Source organism: Aplosporella prunicola (assembly GCF_010093885.1).
Source record: "Aplosporella prunicola CBS 121167 unplaced genomic scaffold K452scaffold_4, whole genome shotgun sequence".
Lineage (NCBI taxonomy): Eukaryota > Fungi > Ascomycota > Dothideomycetes > Botryosphaeriales > Aplosporellaceae > Aplosporella > Aplosporella prunicola.
This window is the reverse complement of record NW_022983532.1, coordinates 1,283,318-1,297,093: the sequence shown is the minus strand read 5'-3', so window position 1 is coordinate 1,297,093 and position 13,776 is coordinate 1,283,318. Positions and strand designations below refer to the sequence as shown.

General features: G+C 55.1%; 6 protein-coding genes across 6 annotated transcripts; 1 reads left to right on the top strand and 5 right to left on the bottom strand.

Moving 5' to 3' along the window:
• Positions 1–178: 178 nt before the first annotated feature.
• On the bottom strand, positions 179–778 carry K452DRAFT_284193 (uncharacterized protein). The gene has a single exon (XM_033539908.1). It carries the CDS (start codon positions 452–454, stop codon positions 200–202), a length of 255 nt encoding a protein of 84 aa, XP_033401522.1. The 5' UTR covers positions 455–778; the 3' UTR covers positions 179–199.
• Positions 590–4,417, bottom strand: K452DRAFT_342558 (uncharacterized protein; the record flags this gene model as incomplete). The annotated part of the gene is made up of 2 exons (XM_033545395.1): positions 590–4,165; positions 4,315–4,417. The coding sequence occupies 2 exons, from the start codon at positions 4,415–4,417 to the stop codon at positions 1,059–1,061; spliced, it is 3,210 nt and encodes a 1,069-aa protein (XP_033401521.1). The 3' UTR covers positions 590–1,058.
• A 1,088-nt stretch (positions 4,418–5,505) lies between these two features.
• On the bottom strand, positions 5,506–7,947 carry K452DRAFT_295373 (uncharacterized protein; the record flags this gene model as incomplete). Its single annotated transcript, XM_033541801.1, has 5 exons — positions 5,506–5,589; positions 5,642–7,390; positions 7,444–7,534; positions 7,590–7,872; positions 7,932–7,947. 5 exons carry the CDS (start codon positions 7,945–7,947, stop codon positions 5,506–5,508), a joined length of 2,223 nt encoding a protein of 740 aa, XP_033401520.1.
• Positions 7,948–8,277: 330 nt separating this feature from the next.
• K452DRAFT_284190 (uncharacterized protein) lies at positions 8,278–8,978 on the top strand (the record flags this gene model as incomplete). Its single annotated transcript, XM_033539907.1, has 4 exons — positions 8,278–8,336; positions 8,396–8,411; positions 8,623–8,802; positions 8,934–8,978. Exons 1-4 carry the CDS (start codon positions 8,297–8,299, stop codon positions 8,974–8,976), a joined length of 279 nt encoding a protein of 92 aa, XP_033401519.1. The 5' UTR covers positions 8,278–8,296.
• A 200-nt stretch (positions 8,979–9,178) lies between these two features.
• On the bottom strand, positions 9,179–10,770 carry K452DRAFT_349222 (uncharacterized protein). The gene is made up of 2 exons (XM_033545583.1): positions 10,253–10,770; positions 9,179–10,091 (listed from the first exon to the last, which is right to left on the bottom strand). Exons 1-2 carry the CDS (start codon positions 10,673–10,675, stop codon positions 9,645–9,647), a joined length of 870 nt encoding a protein of 289 aa, XP_033401518.1. The 5' UTR covers positions 10,676–10,770; the 3' UTR covers positions 9,179–9,644.
• A 191-nt stretch (positions 10,771–10,961) lies between these two features.
• Positions 10,962–13,696, bottom strand: K452DRAFT_265156 (uncharacterized protein). The gene is made up of 2 exons (XM_033538732.1): positions 13,518–13,696; positions 10,962–13,432 (listed from the first exon to the last, which is right to left on the bottom strand). The coding sequence occupies exons 1-2, from the start codon at positions 13,537–13,539 to the stop codon at positions 11,313–11,315; spliced, it is 2,142 nt and encodes a 713-aa protein (XP_033401517.1). The 5' UTR covers positions 13,540–13,696; the 3' UTR covers positions 10,962–11,312.
• Positions 13,697–13,776: the final 80 nt, after the last annotated feature.

Sequence of the window (13,776 nt, the reverse complement as noted above, 5' to 3'; positions counted from 1 at the left end):
CGGAAGGCCCCGGGCGCTAGCTGCTGCCAGAGACCGCACCGCGGGTCGAGCTGCAGAGGCCTTTCTGAAACCGAGTTTCAGCCCTCCCGCTTCCGCTGCTAGTTTACTGGTCTCCGTCACTGCACCCAATCGTTGCCTCACTCGCACTATTGACGCCGGCTCCAAGTAGTTCCTTTGGTCGTTCTATTGCGTGCTTGTGCTATCTACCCGTCATGGACAAATCGTATCGTTTTTTAGTTATCGTGTTGTAGAGAGTAAAAGCAAAAATTAAAAGAAGCAGAAACAGAAGGAAAGTACGCCTGTCAGGTTCCTGTCCGCTCATGGAGCGAGCCAAACCGAAGGCCGGGGTGATGACATGTAGGGCTTTTCTCGGTGTTGGTGGCGGGGTGTAAGCGATGGGGGAAGCTGAGAACGAAAAGCAGCATGGAAACAAAATACCGGTGAACAAAACCATCTCACGCTATGCCTCAGGGCAGCCGTCAATGAACCGATCAAACCCAGGGCCGCCGAGAGAACCATATCCCTCCCATCATCTCAACTCTCCGCCATTTTTTTCTGCCATTTTCCTCTAACCACCCAAGGATACTCTTTGTCTCTTCCGCCATGTTTTTCTAATGTTTTCATCTTGTGAGCGTTCAGGAGAATTAAAATCAGTCGGTAACAAATCATCGAAACGAAAGGGTAGCAGGGACGAAATAGGGTCCTCCTGTGTGGACCGAAGTCCATCAAGAGGAATATGTGTTGCGCAACAGAGGGAACCTCAGGTAACAAAAGCAGTAATCAAAAACAGACAGAAAGTATACGCAAGAAGGCGTGCATGAAAGGAACCGGTATTTGTAGGTGCCAAAGAGTTGGATCCTGTCGACGATGAAGATCGAAGAGGGAGCACCGGTCCAGACTGCAGGCCGATGGATACGGTTTGCAATCAATAAAATGACCGCCGTAGTATGCTCCAAGCGATGAACAGTCGTCCAAAGCCGAGAGAGCCGTTGCATTGTAGCGCTGATAGTAAAGTACCCCGTGCTTGAGCACATAGTCAAGTCGCTCAGAATGCTTCACTAGGGAAGAGGGTTATCATGGCGGTACTTGTCGACCATGCTCTGGTCCCTTTGCTTCATGTCAATGAAGCGGCGCTTCCACTCTTCGCGCCACTTCTTTTTATCGTCACGAGACATGGACGCTGGGGCAGCGGGATCCTCCCTGTCGGTCTTCTTCGACTTCATGACTTTGTTCGCCATTTCCTCAAACTTGGCCTTGGTCGGAGAAGTGCGTGAAACTTTCTTGGGAGAACCAGTGGACACAGCCGACGCATCATGGGCCTCGGTAAACTTTGAGGGAGAAGAGCGGTTAGTAGAAGACTCAGGCTTGCTGCTCGCACTGATAGGCTCAATCATCTCTGAGAGGTCGTCCATAGCACCGTCGAAGGAGTGACTGGGGCCGCGGCCCTGCTCGCCCATACAGGACAGAGTGAAGCTGCGCATAGGACGTTGAGGCTCAGCAGCCTTCTGCTGAGTCTGAGTGCTGACTTGCTTGGTGGGCGAGGCTTTGCTCAACTTGGGAGGAGACTTGTCAGCACGGTACACACTCTTGCGCTCCTCTTGCTGGTTTCCAGAAAAGTGCATCATGGGCTTGCTGATAGGTGCTGGGTACTGAGCCTGGAAAGCGTCGAAGCCACCGTTGTGAACCGGTCGAAGAGCCTTGTCGGTCGTGATAGACCGCAGCGCAGCATCAATAGGTGGGATTCCCATACCAGAGGTAATACTGAGGTTAGAATCGAACGAATTGAATTGAGGTGCGATAGGACGCAGACCATACTCAGTAGGAAACGTTGGCGTGGAGTCAACAGTCACTGACTTCAGATGGTTCAGGACATGCTGCAAGCTGCTCTGGCGTTTCGTGGTCTGGGTCTGGGCATGTACCTGCAGCGGTGCATCGATCGTCGCCATCTCAGAAGGCCTCTGGCTCTGGAGACTGGGCTGGCGGGAGCGAGACACGGTCTTGGTGATGTTGTTCGAAGAGCCGCCACGCTTCCTGAGTAAGCCGGTGCTGTAACCGAGCATGAAGTCGGGGTCCATGTCCGCATTGATGGATCCTCCTGTAAGGCCGGCGCAAAGACCTTCGAGGAAGGAGCTGGACTTATCGGAGTAGTCAATTTTTTGGCTTTCTTTGGATTCGCTACACGTAGCAGTGCCACTGATTGGGGATACCTGAGGCGCTCTCAGTAGATCATCTCCTTCCTCGGTGTTGGACGGGCTAACGACCTGTGGGTTCCACGGAATGAGATCCCAAGACGGCTTCTTCTCAGGTGTGTCGTGGGTACTTGCCTTCATATACGGAGCTTGGACACGAACACCAGACTTCAGAGCTCTGTTAACGAAGCTGGTAGTTGAATGCTCATGGGGATTCGTCGGGAAGAAATCCTCAGTGTTGATGCTCGAAGCACTGGTCTTGTGCTGAGGAGTCCTGTCGGGTTGACCCACATCAGTAGCATCCTGTGAAGACTTCGTGTCACAAAGCCAAGGGAAGTGTGCTTTGAAGCCGGCACTGCGCTTCGGAGAGGCAATGGGGGATGGTGAAGGCGGCACGAAAACAAACTGAGAGTCAACTTCGGGGGTAGTCGACTTCTTGGGTTCATACGTAGGACTAGTTGGGTCAAGAGTGGAACGCTTGAAGTTGCTGGGTTTCTCCTTCTCAGCCACTGCGACCTTCCGTGGATCTTTGATCTCTAGAGCGTGCGATCGACGGCTGCTGATAGCAGGAGTCTTCTTCAAGACTGGTGACTCGTTGCTTTGATCAGCAGAAGGGGCCTGCGAAACCTGGCTTCCACCTGAGGCGGTGCCGTTACCCTGGTGAGCAGGAGCAGGACCAGGAGCAAGCGTTCCACCAAGAGGCTGCATCCCCGGATAGAAGGCGGAGATCTGGTTGACCTGTGGTGCGAAACTTGGGTACTCTCCTGACTGTTGAGGGAACTGGTAAGGGAAGGATTGAGGTCCAACCTGACCAGGTGCGAAACCAAGGGGTTGCGTGTAGATAGGCATCGTCTGTGTGACAGAAGGCTGCTGCTTCTGGGTCTCGCTCTGGATAGACTCGCTCGAGTCAGCCTTCACAAGGGCTTGCAGTTGCTTGACCTCCTTCCGAATCTCATCGGCCTGGTTTATCATTTCCATCTTGCGACCGATCAGGCGAGTACGCTCCTCCGGAGTGATCTGGCTCTCGCGGATGACAAGGTCTCTCTCCAGGTCACGCTGTTCAAGGTGAAGCCTCTCAAGCTGCTTCTTGAAGTTGGTGATCCGAAGGTGGTTGTTCAGAGAAGCAGAGTTGGCTTCGGTAGGCGTGGGCGAGACTGGCGACACAGGAGGGATGGGTACGTACTGCTTCGGCTGACCTTGCGGCGGGTGCGGATAGACAACTTGACCGTTGGGGAGTACGACATGATGGATCGTGCCAGGAGGGTACGGAAACATCTGAGAGTACAGTGCCGTAGGTGGGACACTGAAGACAGGTTGGCCGGAAAGCCCGATTGGGCGACCAAGAGCGTCGTAGGTGAAGTGATCAGCGAACGGCGTGCCAACAAACGGCTGCCCATTGCTCTGTTCAAGAGCACTCTGACGGAGCGAGGAATTCGACATGTTCGTGGGCTTCGCACTGTTGAGGGGATATTGAGGGCTTCCAAGAGCCACCATGTCAGTCGGGACAATGCGACCACCAGCAGTGACACGCAGGCCTGGAGGTGAGCCATGTTCCTTGAGAAGCCTCTCAGCCTTGCTGCGCTTGATTGACGGTGAAGGTGAAGGCTTCTTGATGCCGTTGCCTTGGATAATGTCGCGGGTGCCGTCGAGCGCAGAAGGTGAAATGAGCTGCGTCTGCGAACGAGCGCTGTCAAGGCGGCTGTTGAAACTCTGGGCAGAACCACGCGTCCGCAACGGACCCATGTTATTGACAGAGGCAGAGGGACGCAGCACATGCTCTGGAATGTCTGTTAGCATGGAGTAGACGTTGGTACCCCGACGTTCCCTGCGCGTCGGCGTCGAGAAGTTCGGGCTGGGGCCCAGAACATCGCTCTTGCTAGAGCTGCTAGGTGTAGTCCACATTTTTTTCTGCGATGCGGATTGTTGCGAAATGTGTGTTTGAGAGGGAGAACAAAGTTGTGAAAGATTAAGGTTGACTGTTGCGGTGGGAAGGTTGTGTGAAAGGGAAGAGAGGAAATGAAGGTTGGTGAGGGGGGTGACGGTGCCAGAAATAACATCAAAACATGGTGACTGCCTACGGAGCTAAGGGCGGAGGAACTCTAAGAACGGACTGCGGAAAACGTACCTCTGACAGCGTCTTCGTCTGCGAACTTGTCGAGCGACACCGCCGACTCCGACACAGAGTCCCGCAGAGCGAGCAGCTCTGCAACCTTTGATCTTACAGACATCCTTCTGGTGTGCTTTCCACAAATGAAATTCGACAATGCAGTTGCAGTTACAGACTTCGAAAGGCGATGCGATGCGATCCGACTCTGGGTGCTGGCAGTGCTACCAAGCAAAGGTCCAGCTCAATTGAAGGGCCTCAAGGCGAGTCTGTTCATATGTTAGCATTGCTTGCTCTGAAGGCCATACCAGTCGTATGTACGCACCTCTTAGTGCAGACTGAGGAAGGGAGGACAGTATACAACGGTGACAGCAATTGATCGGCGGGGGTTGGAGCTGAAGCAAGACAGGGGTGTATCCAAACGCGCAACAGCTTGTCGGATATGGTAATGAGAGACTGACAGCAAGTCGTACGTGCAGTCGTAGCAAAGTGGGAGTGATGGAAGTTGGGGTTGGAGAGAAGAGCAGGATGGCCACGCTGAAGTAGTATGCTGCTGGCCCAAGTCGCACTTTCTGTCTACTGCGGATAGTGACGTAGAAATGGAGGCGGGTTGGAGATGGAGAAGGTAGGTGGATATGACGCTGGGTATCGCTTGGAGCAAGAGAACCTAGTTTGGGCTGGTGTTGCTACATTGAGCAGCGGCGAGAGAGCGGCGGGCCCCTGAAATCGCCAGCACGAAAAGGCAGGAAGCACCAGGACACCGAAAGAACGAGCAGGACCCCGAAAACACCGGAGAAAAAGTGAACGACGGAAAATGCGTGGGTAAATACCTATACTCCACCTCCTGTTAAGCTGGTGTTAACGTGAACATAAAATTGTTCACAGTCCAAACGTCCATCTTTATTTTTTTATTTTTTTATTTTTTGGATGTGAGACTCTCCTCGCACCATTGGTATTACCGCTTCTTTAAGGCCCGAAACCACCAGGCCAACCTAGCTATCGTACTGCCTTAATGAGTTTTGCCACCTGTGGTTACAAAGAGCAAGTAAGTAAGCTTCCGCCGTTTGTGCATCGCAGCCTAAAAACGCCTCTCCCTAATTTGATATGCAGCTTTCAACAAGCAACCACCATCAGAGACTTCACTCGCAGCCGTTAATATGCTAGTTTAAAGCATTAGCCACCGTCACTGTTCATCGCGTCGTAGGTCCCAGATCATCTCCTGCTCCGACTCGACCACGTAGTTGGGGCCGGAGGCTCAAAGGCATCATCGTCGTCATCGGAAATTTCGTCATCGCTCTGGTAGATAGCGTTAGTAAATGCTCCAGCAAAAGAAATAAGTGTTACTCACTATCTGCTGGGCCTTTTTGCCCGCGCCCTTGGTAGCTGTCTGACTCTGACTAGCCTGGCTGAAATTCAACGTCGTCTGTTTTCCGGTCTTCCTGGCAGGCTGAGATTTCGCCTTGCTCGCAGTCGGCTTCTTGGCCGTCCTGGCTTTACTGCGCACGAAGAGTTCTTCGGCATCTGAGTCATCATCATCATCATCATCATCATCAAGCATGATGACATCGTCGTCAGCCTCCTCATCCTCTTCTTCTTCTTCTTCTTTCTCCTCCTCAACGGGCTTCTTCTTCTTGCCTCTGCCGGTAGTCTTGGCTGGTGCCTTTTTCTTTGAGGCTGCGGTGGCGCGTGTTGTTCCTGATGCCGCTGTACGACCGCCACGACCCCTGCCTCTGCCACGAGTGGCGGCAGGCTTAGGAGGAACGGAGCCGAATTCGTCATCATCGTCCTCACCAGCCTGGTCTTCATCATGAATGTGGGCACCAGGCTGGTCTGCCCAATCGCCGTCCATGTCAGTATCCCAGTTATCTGGCTTAGGCTTGAGTTTCCGAGTCGTCTTGTTCTTCAGATGACCGGCGGCGAACAACTCTTCAAGCTTTTCACGATACTTTTCCATTTCGTCCCCAAGGTTCTCTTTCTCGATATCTTTATCGGTCAGTGACAACAGGTACTTAACCTGACTTGCCAAGCTGTCGTTGACAAACATTTCCATGGCGCTTTTGTCGTCTTTATCAACAAACTGACTGACGGCATCACCAAAGGAATTCTGAGGGAAAACGGTGAGAGACTGAGCGGTAAGGTACTCGCGGACGAGCTTTTCGACCTTGATATTATTGTCCAGTGAGAGCTGTGCTATTATTTCTTCTTCAGGCATTTCTGGCTGATCGTTTTTGTTGGACCGTTTAGGAGGTTTTTTGCTGCGATAGAACTGGATGACATCGTTGATGTTTGCAACCTTGCCAACAAACCGGTTGGAGAAGCGTTGGGGGTTCTCGCAGTCGAATTTGCCGCCGTCTGGCGCAGAGTACTCGACTCGTAGGCGGATCAAAGGTAGCGGCACTTCTAGCTCCTCGTCGTCTTCCCCTGGAGGGTCCTGGATCTCTAGCCACTCTTCCTTCGCTTGTGCAATCAGACTCTCCACGATGTCGGTCAGGTGGCGGGTAATTTTGGGACGGTTGTTGTCCATCTTCGCGACATCCTTCAAGCCTCGTTCCTTGCAAAGTTCAATATGTTTCATCACAAAGGGCCGCACAGTCTTCAGCCTTATTGACTCAGACTCAAATTCCTTGCCTATGATGCTCACAATGGCGACATGCTTTGGCACTGCTTCACCGGGCATCAAGGAGGTGGCGATGGAGGATCCAGGCTGCATAACTCTGAAGCCCATCTGAGTGTTGTGCCGAGGCTCGATGAGACATTCGTGTTCATGTCCCCAAACCACGAGGTTGAGAAAGTTTGGTAGGAAGTTCTCGGGGAGATAACCGGTTTCCGTATAAGCGTGGTGATTTTGGTGAACGCTCATGAGGTTGAACCATTCATCTTTCTGCTGCGATGGCTGGAAGAACTTGACGTTGCTGTCTCTGAATGTACGGAACAAACGTTCGTCGCGGACATTGCTCATGCCATACAGAGCAAGCTTGGTGCGGCCTTTCTGAAGGAGTACGGGTTTGATTTGAATGTTGTCGGCCTCTGGAGTGCGGCCGTAGTAGTTTACCAGGCCGGAGACCTGAAGCAAGTCTAAAGCTGCCAGATGGCCTTCCTAGCATGCGTCAGTTGTATATCTCATAAACCGTGAGACAAGCGCAAACGTACTCCCGACGGGTCATCATGGTTGCCGTGAATCGAGAAGACCGGGATAGCAACATTGATGTCTGGATCCTCGTAGTTGACGTTGTTGAACGCGCTACAGCAACCACCGTCAGCCCAAGCTCTTGAGCTATATACCGCGCCTCACATACCCTTGGAAGTTCTCGCTGGCATCACTCAGCAGCTCGAGTTCACACGGCTTGTCGCCGTAGCAGTTCATGCGCAGGCTGCGCATAACCTGGTACATGCTCTTGCGGCTGGGCTTGTTCTCGTGGAACAGGTCGCCGGCCAACAGTACCATGTCGACATCGCGCTCCTTGGCCAGACACATGACCTCGTGGAAGCTGCGCCAGCTATCATCGCCGCGGATGGCATCGCGTTCGTTGTACCCGACGTGGCTGTCGGTCGCCACAAGGATGCGGATCGTGTCCGCCGCTGAAGGCATTGGTTAGCTAGTGTTTCTCTACGTGTGAGAAGTACAGATAGATACGAACAAGTTGCTGCGGGCATGATGGTGGCGGCACTGGCACGACTGGGTGTCGTTGGAGGGAAGTTGATTGAATTGCTAAGGTAGGTAGCTAGGCCACGCCTCCACGAGACTCAGTGAGAGAAATCGCACGAAGAAGGATCAGTCCATAATAGTGTCGGCAACGCGCGACAGCGACTGACAGAGAGAAAGCGGCGCGTTTCCCCAAGCTCTGCTGCCTGGCGCGCGCGCAACAAGAGCGATTGACGTCCGCCGCCAGCTCCACCGCTCGCGCCGGCGCGCGGATCTTCCCGCATTTCTCACAACCCGCTGGCACCTCCGAAGAGCAACGTCCGCCTCCGCAAATCCCGCCCCAGCTCCCACCTCTTCACGATGCTGCCAACGCGGGCGCTGCTGCGCTCGGTCTGGAAAGGTGCGCGCGATTCCTCTGCTTGCTCTTCAATGTTTCCAGCTAACACTCGCTTTGCGCAGGCCCTCACATTGTCCCGTAAGCCACCATCACGCACCTATCCTCTCGCCGCATGCTTCTCAAACCGCTGTGCACCGCTCCTCTCTCCTCTCCCCTCCGCGCTTTACCGAATTGGCTTCCATACTCCACGAATCCTAAATCCCGCTTCTCGCAGCCATAGCACCATTCCCGCAACCGCACAACCACCACCACCACCATTTCCTCCGCACACCCACTAACCAGCTCCCAGCCTCCCCATTGTGCGCCCCAAGCCCGGCGAGCGCCAACTCCCCATAAAAACGCAAGCGCGCTCCGCAACAATCCTGCCCAACTTTGTGGGCCTAAAGTTCCAAATCCACAACGGCAAGATCTACAACGAGGTCCAGATCACCGAAGACATGGTGGGGCGCAAGCTGGGCGAGTTCTCCGCGTAAGTAGTGCTCTTCCCAACCCTTAAACCCGCTTGTGAACAGGGAGAAGAGATTGTGGAACCGGATGAGATTGTCCTGCCGGGGAGAGGAAGATAGTTTGTGCTGACGGTTTTTTGCTCTGCGATGATAGAACCCGCAAGCGCTTCTCGTACAAGATGACCAAGAACAAATAGACGCGAAAAGTTTTAAATTGTTTGTTAATACGAAAGTCTGCCTCCGTTGTGTGTTCTGCCAAAAACGAAGCGCGGCGTCTCGTGCGAATAATCTAGGTAGGTTGCGCGCACCTACCTATGTGCACGTAGAAGCTCGAACAGTCATGACCACCAGTACATCATTCTCAGAGAGAAACACAAAAAGCCCACTCTGAAAAAGGACGACACTACATTCCTTCCCCCGTCCATATACGATCTCTGCAAAACATGTCTTCGATTCTTTTCTGCCATATTGCCGCAAAGCGTTCGTTCGTCCGCGCCCTGCCGCCCGTGATTGTAGCGTACCTACATAGCCGCGATGGACTCTATGAAAAACGCCAGAAACGCCGCCCGCCCTCGGGAGTGAGTGCAATCTGAAACCATACCTAGAAAGCCGCGGATAGACCCCGTCCGAACCCAAGCCCAGCCCGTCCCATCCATGTGCGTGCGGCGCGCGCCACCATCAGCAGCACCAACATCAGTATCAGCATCAGCATCAGCATCAGCATCAGCGTCAGCGTCAGCGTCAGCATCAGCATCAAATCTGCATCCATCACCATCCGATTACCCCCACGCGCCCCACCCACTCCACCAACACCGCCAACCCTCGCATCCCTCTCACCTCACCTCACTTCCCCCCACACACCAACCTACCGATAAAACTCGCCCCTCTTAACATTAACGCCGTACTCACCAACCGCCATGCCCAAATCCTCCATCGTAAGTACCGTGCGCCCCTGACTCCCTCCCTGCCCCCCACCACCATACCCCGGCCTCTGAACACCAAGATTGAGCCCCTTGCCCTGGCTGTCCTTGGAGCTGCCCGCGCCGCCCGCACCCGCAGCACCCGGAGCGCCGGGGGCGACGCCACCAGCGCCCGGCAGCCCGAAGCCCGCAGCCCCGCCTAGCCCGCCCATCGGGTTGTTCGACGTCGTGTTGCTGGACCGGATCCGGCTGTACTGGTACGCGTCGGCGGCGATGTCGGCGATGAACTTTTGCGTTGCGAGCGCGAGGAGGCGCGCGAGGTGCGGGGGCGTTTCTGGTGGTGGTGGCAGCCCCGCCAGCGTGAGGTAGTAGTTTGTTACTGCGTCGGGGATCTGGTGGGGGGCGTGTTAGCGCGTGCTTGCTTCTTTGGTGTGGATTGTGCATGGTGCGGCGCAGTCGCGGAACGTTTCTGTGGTGGAGCTTCTCCGCTGATATGCCGCGCCGATGGGAAGCTTCCAGGAGAAGGGAAATCAGCGCGGAAAGGGTCACCTACGATTGGCGCATAGTCGTCCATCTTGCCCATGAACTCGCGCAGACTCGCGTCCTTCTTGGTCGGGATCCGCGACTCCAGCGCCGGCTGCGCACTGTTGAGACCCTCCTGGCCAGGCGCACCAGCACCAGAGCCATTGCCCGCGGCATCGGCATCGTTGGGAGCGCCGTCGAGATTCATGGCGTCAGGGTGCGCGGCGCTGCTGCCTGCGTCTGGGTTCAGGTTCAAGTCTGCGTCGATGGTCTTGTCGAGCTCTTCTTCTTTGACTGCAGGGCCGGGAGCAGTTGCGCTTCCGTCGTTGGTGTTGTTGCCAGCGGTGCTGCTGCTTTCTTGGGCGTTGTTGGCCGCGTTGGTGTTGGCTTCGCCTGTTGCTGCAGCACCGGATGAAGAGGCGGGGACGGCGTCGCTGGGCGTCGGCTCCGACATGGTGCGTTTTTGCGTGCGCGGCGCTGATTTGCTGGGTTTGGCGTGGGCGAGTGAAACGGGTTGGTTGCACCTGACTGGGGGCGTGTAACGTTGGTATGCAGGTCTGGCGTGCGAGGTGCAGTCGTCGGTATCGAGCGATCGACGTTGCGAGCCGCGGCTCCTTCCGGCCCGCTGACGTACGGGGGAGCCCGCGTGGGGGACAGGGACGGGGACTCCGGGTTCTGTCTGCGTGCGTGATTCCATTTACCATCTCCCGTAGCCAGAGAGAGCCATCACAACATGTAAACCTGCGTAATCCATAATTGGGTATCATACCTACTCATAGTTCCGGCCCCCGGCATAATCCCAGCATTAACCATCCAGCTAAGTACCAGCATAGCAAAACCAAGAACTTTTCCGCCCTCCCCCATAACCCAAGACTTATCCCGCTAGTATCTGTCCAACCTATCCCCCTAGAACATCGGCAGCCTGCCTCTAATGCATGCTTCAAGTCAAGAACATCCGCCGTGCATAACCGCTGCCGTGATACCCATCCTTTCTTTTTTCCTCTCCCATCTTCGCAAGATACCCGTGTTATCCAAAAAAGTCCGCACCACCTATGCACAGTCTCTTTTCATTCACAAGGCCTCGCCGTCGCCTAACCCATTCCTGCGCCCTCGCCTCTGTGGTCCAGAGTCGGATCGATCGCTCCAGGCGGCTGTCCGGTCGCAGTTGGAGGGAATCCCATGGCCAGCGCGTGGCCAAAAGGCTCAGCAACGCTTGTTCCCATGGCAATACCCGCTGAAGATGGCCAGCGCGGGCCCGCAGCCAACACTGCTGCTGCGTCCATTTGCGCCCTCTGGTCTCTCTGCATGTTCTCTTGCTCTTCGCGTCGTTGCTTGGCAAGCGCCTCTTGCTTGGCTGCCTGCGCCGGCGCCCGAGTTTTCAGATCACCCGTGACGCCCTGCAGATAGACTGGGACTTCGACACCACTCTTAAGGAAAAAGAGCTTCAAGTTACGTGCTTTGTCCTTCAGTTGCACCTGGTTGCGTTCTTTGAGAATCTCTGAGATTGTGCCACCAGCGCCATACAGAGCTAGGATCTGAGACCAATGCGGGCCCTTGACACGATCCAGGCCATCCATGAGCGCGCGTTCCTCATCCAAAGACCACGGCCGTCGCTGGTTCGCTGCGCCGGGCTTACGAGAATTTGGAGGTGCGCGCACGGTTGAGGCTTGACGCGCGCGGTCATAGAGGACTTGAGTCGGTGCACTTTGGACGGGCACAGGGCTGGGAGGCGTGACAGTCTTGCTGGCTGGATACGAAGGTTGATGCTGCTGAGCGACTTGTGGATATGCCTGGAAGAACGGCGTGGGATTCTGCTGTATATCAGAGCTGTTGTTTGCTTGACCATTGATGGCGGCATGAGCCATGAGAGCTGCTCTGGTAATTGTCTCGTCGTAGTTGCCTCCAGACGGTTCATGCATTTGAGGATAAAACCCGTCTGGACTTGCCGTGTGCGTGTAGTTGTTGCCACCATAGGGCGAGGATTGAGAGTTATGTCGACTCTCGGTTGCAGCACTAGAACCATCCATGTTCTTGCCGATGCAGCGGTTGACCTCTTTGAGGAACTCGATCCAGTCATACTTTCTCGACAAAGCAATCTTGCCCTCGATTGTGTCCGGCTCGCCCAGCAAGTACTGCCTACGTTGCAGTGACAAGCTAGCGATCTGTTGCTCAGTCGGAGAGAGCCTTCTGGGTTCTGACGGTGACAGACGAGACAGTAACACGTCTTCCATGTTTGTTGGAAACAAGCTATCCACGACCTTTTGTCGCGCCTCACCTTTCATGACGCTCTGAATATAGGCTTGCGTCTTAAGCTCGAGCCACAGGCCGCCCTGCCATTTCAAGAGTCTGGCACCTCCAGGTGCAAAAATATCTAGGAAATGTTCGTTTAAAGTATTGAGGCTAACTTCTTGTCCGCCGAAGATGATAAGGACGAATGCAGCGAGGTTCGACTTCCGAACGACGTCTAGATATGGCTGGCTGTCTAGGTGAAGGGCTTTCGCGTCAATGAACGGCTGTCCTCGGACGAACTGCTTGAAGGTCTGCTCGAAGAGGCCTTTCTTGGTGGCATATTCCTGACCCGTGGGCGTGTCAACCTTGTTGACAGCAGTGTAAGTGTCCTGGAATGTGGGTTGACCCAAGGTGGTCAGGATCTGGCTTGCCAGGTTCCCAAGAATGGGCAAATTGGTAGCCGCCATGCTATTCTCGCTCATCACCGGGTATTGCTCGTTGTAGATGGCGGACTGTAGCTGAGAGGCTATCGGCGGATCAAAAGTGGCTTGTGACTGAGGGAAGGGAGGCTGCGGGATTGGCGCGCCGTAGGTGGTGGTGGAGTCGTAGTAGCCCTTGGGGATCTGCGGCCACGAGGCCCCAAAAGCAGCACTGTAGCCCGACGCGTCTGCCGGGTTCGCTGGCGCGTAATCAACCGAGAAGCCATTGTGCGTATCGGCCGGCTGGGCTTGGTTGAGCTGCATGGCGGCGCCGGGAGTGCGCATGGAAGGATCAGAGGGCGCATGGCTCAAGCCCGACGCAAGAGCGGCTTGGGCTAGGCCATGGCGGGTGTCGAGAGGGGAGACGTGCCCGTCGGACTTGACCCGCTTCCTGGACAGGGTGCCGGCAGGCGCGGGAGCAGGTATGGCACGCTTTTGGGAGTGCGGGCTGTCAGTGGAGGAGGCAGCTGCTTGGAAGTCTGGCGCCGTGGACGAGTCGTTGGCTGGTCAGTGTTAGCATGGGAAGGCTGTGAGGGCGACCCATACGGACGCATCCTGTAGAGAGGAATGGCAGCCAGGTCAACGTACTGTTATTCCGCGTTCTGACCATCTTTCAAGGGTGTCCAGCCTCGTCAGGCCCTAAGACTAGGTAGCTTGAGATCTGGGAAGTGACGAGGGAGAAGCTTTGATCCTCTCCGAATCAAGCTCCGCGCAAGTCCATGGACGGCACTCCGCGCCAAAACCACCATCGATGCCTCGCCTTACCGTAGTCGGCAGAAGAAGCAAACATGCGCCCTTCACGTGTTGCGTGACGCGACCGACCGAGGCTTCGAGTCTTTGGTCTCGC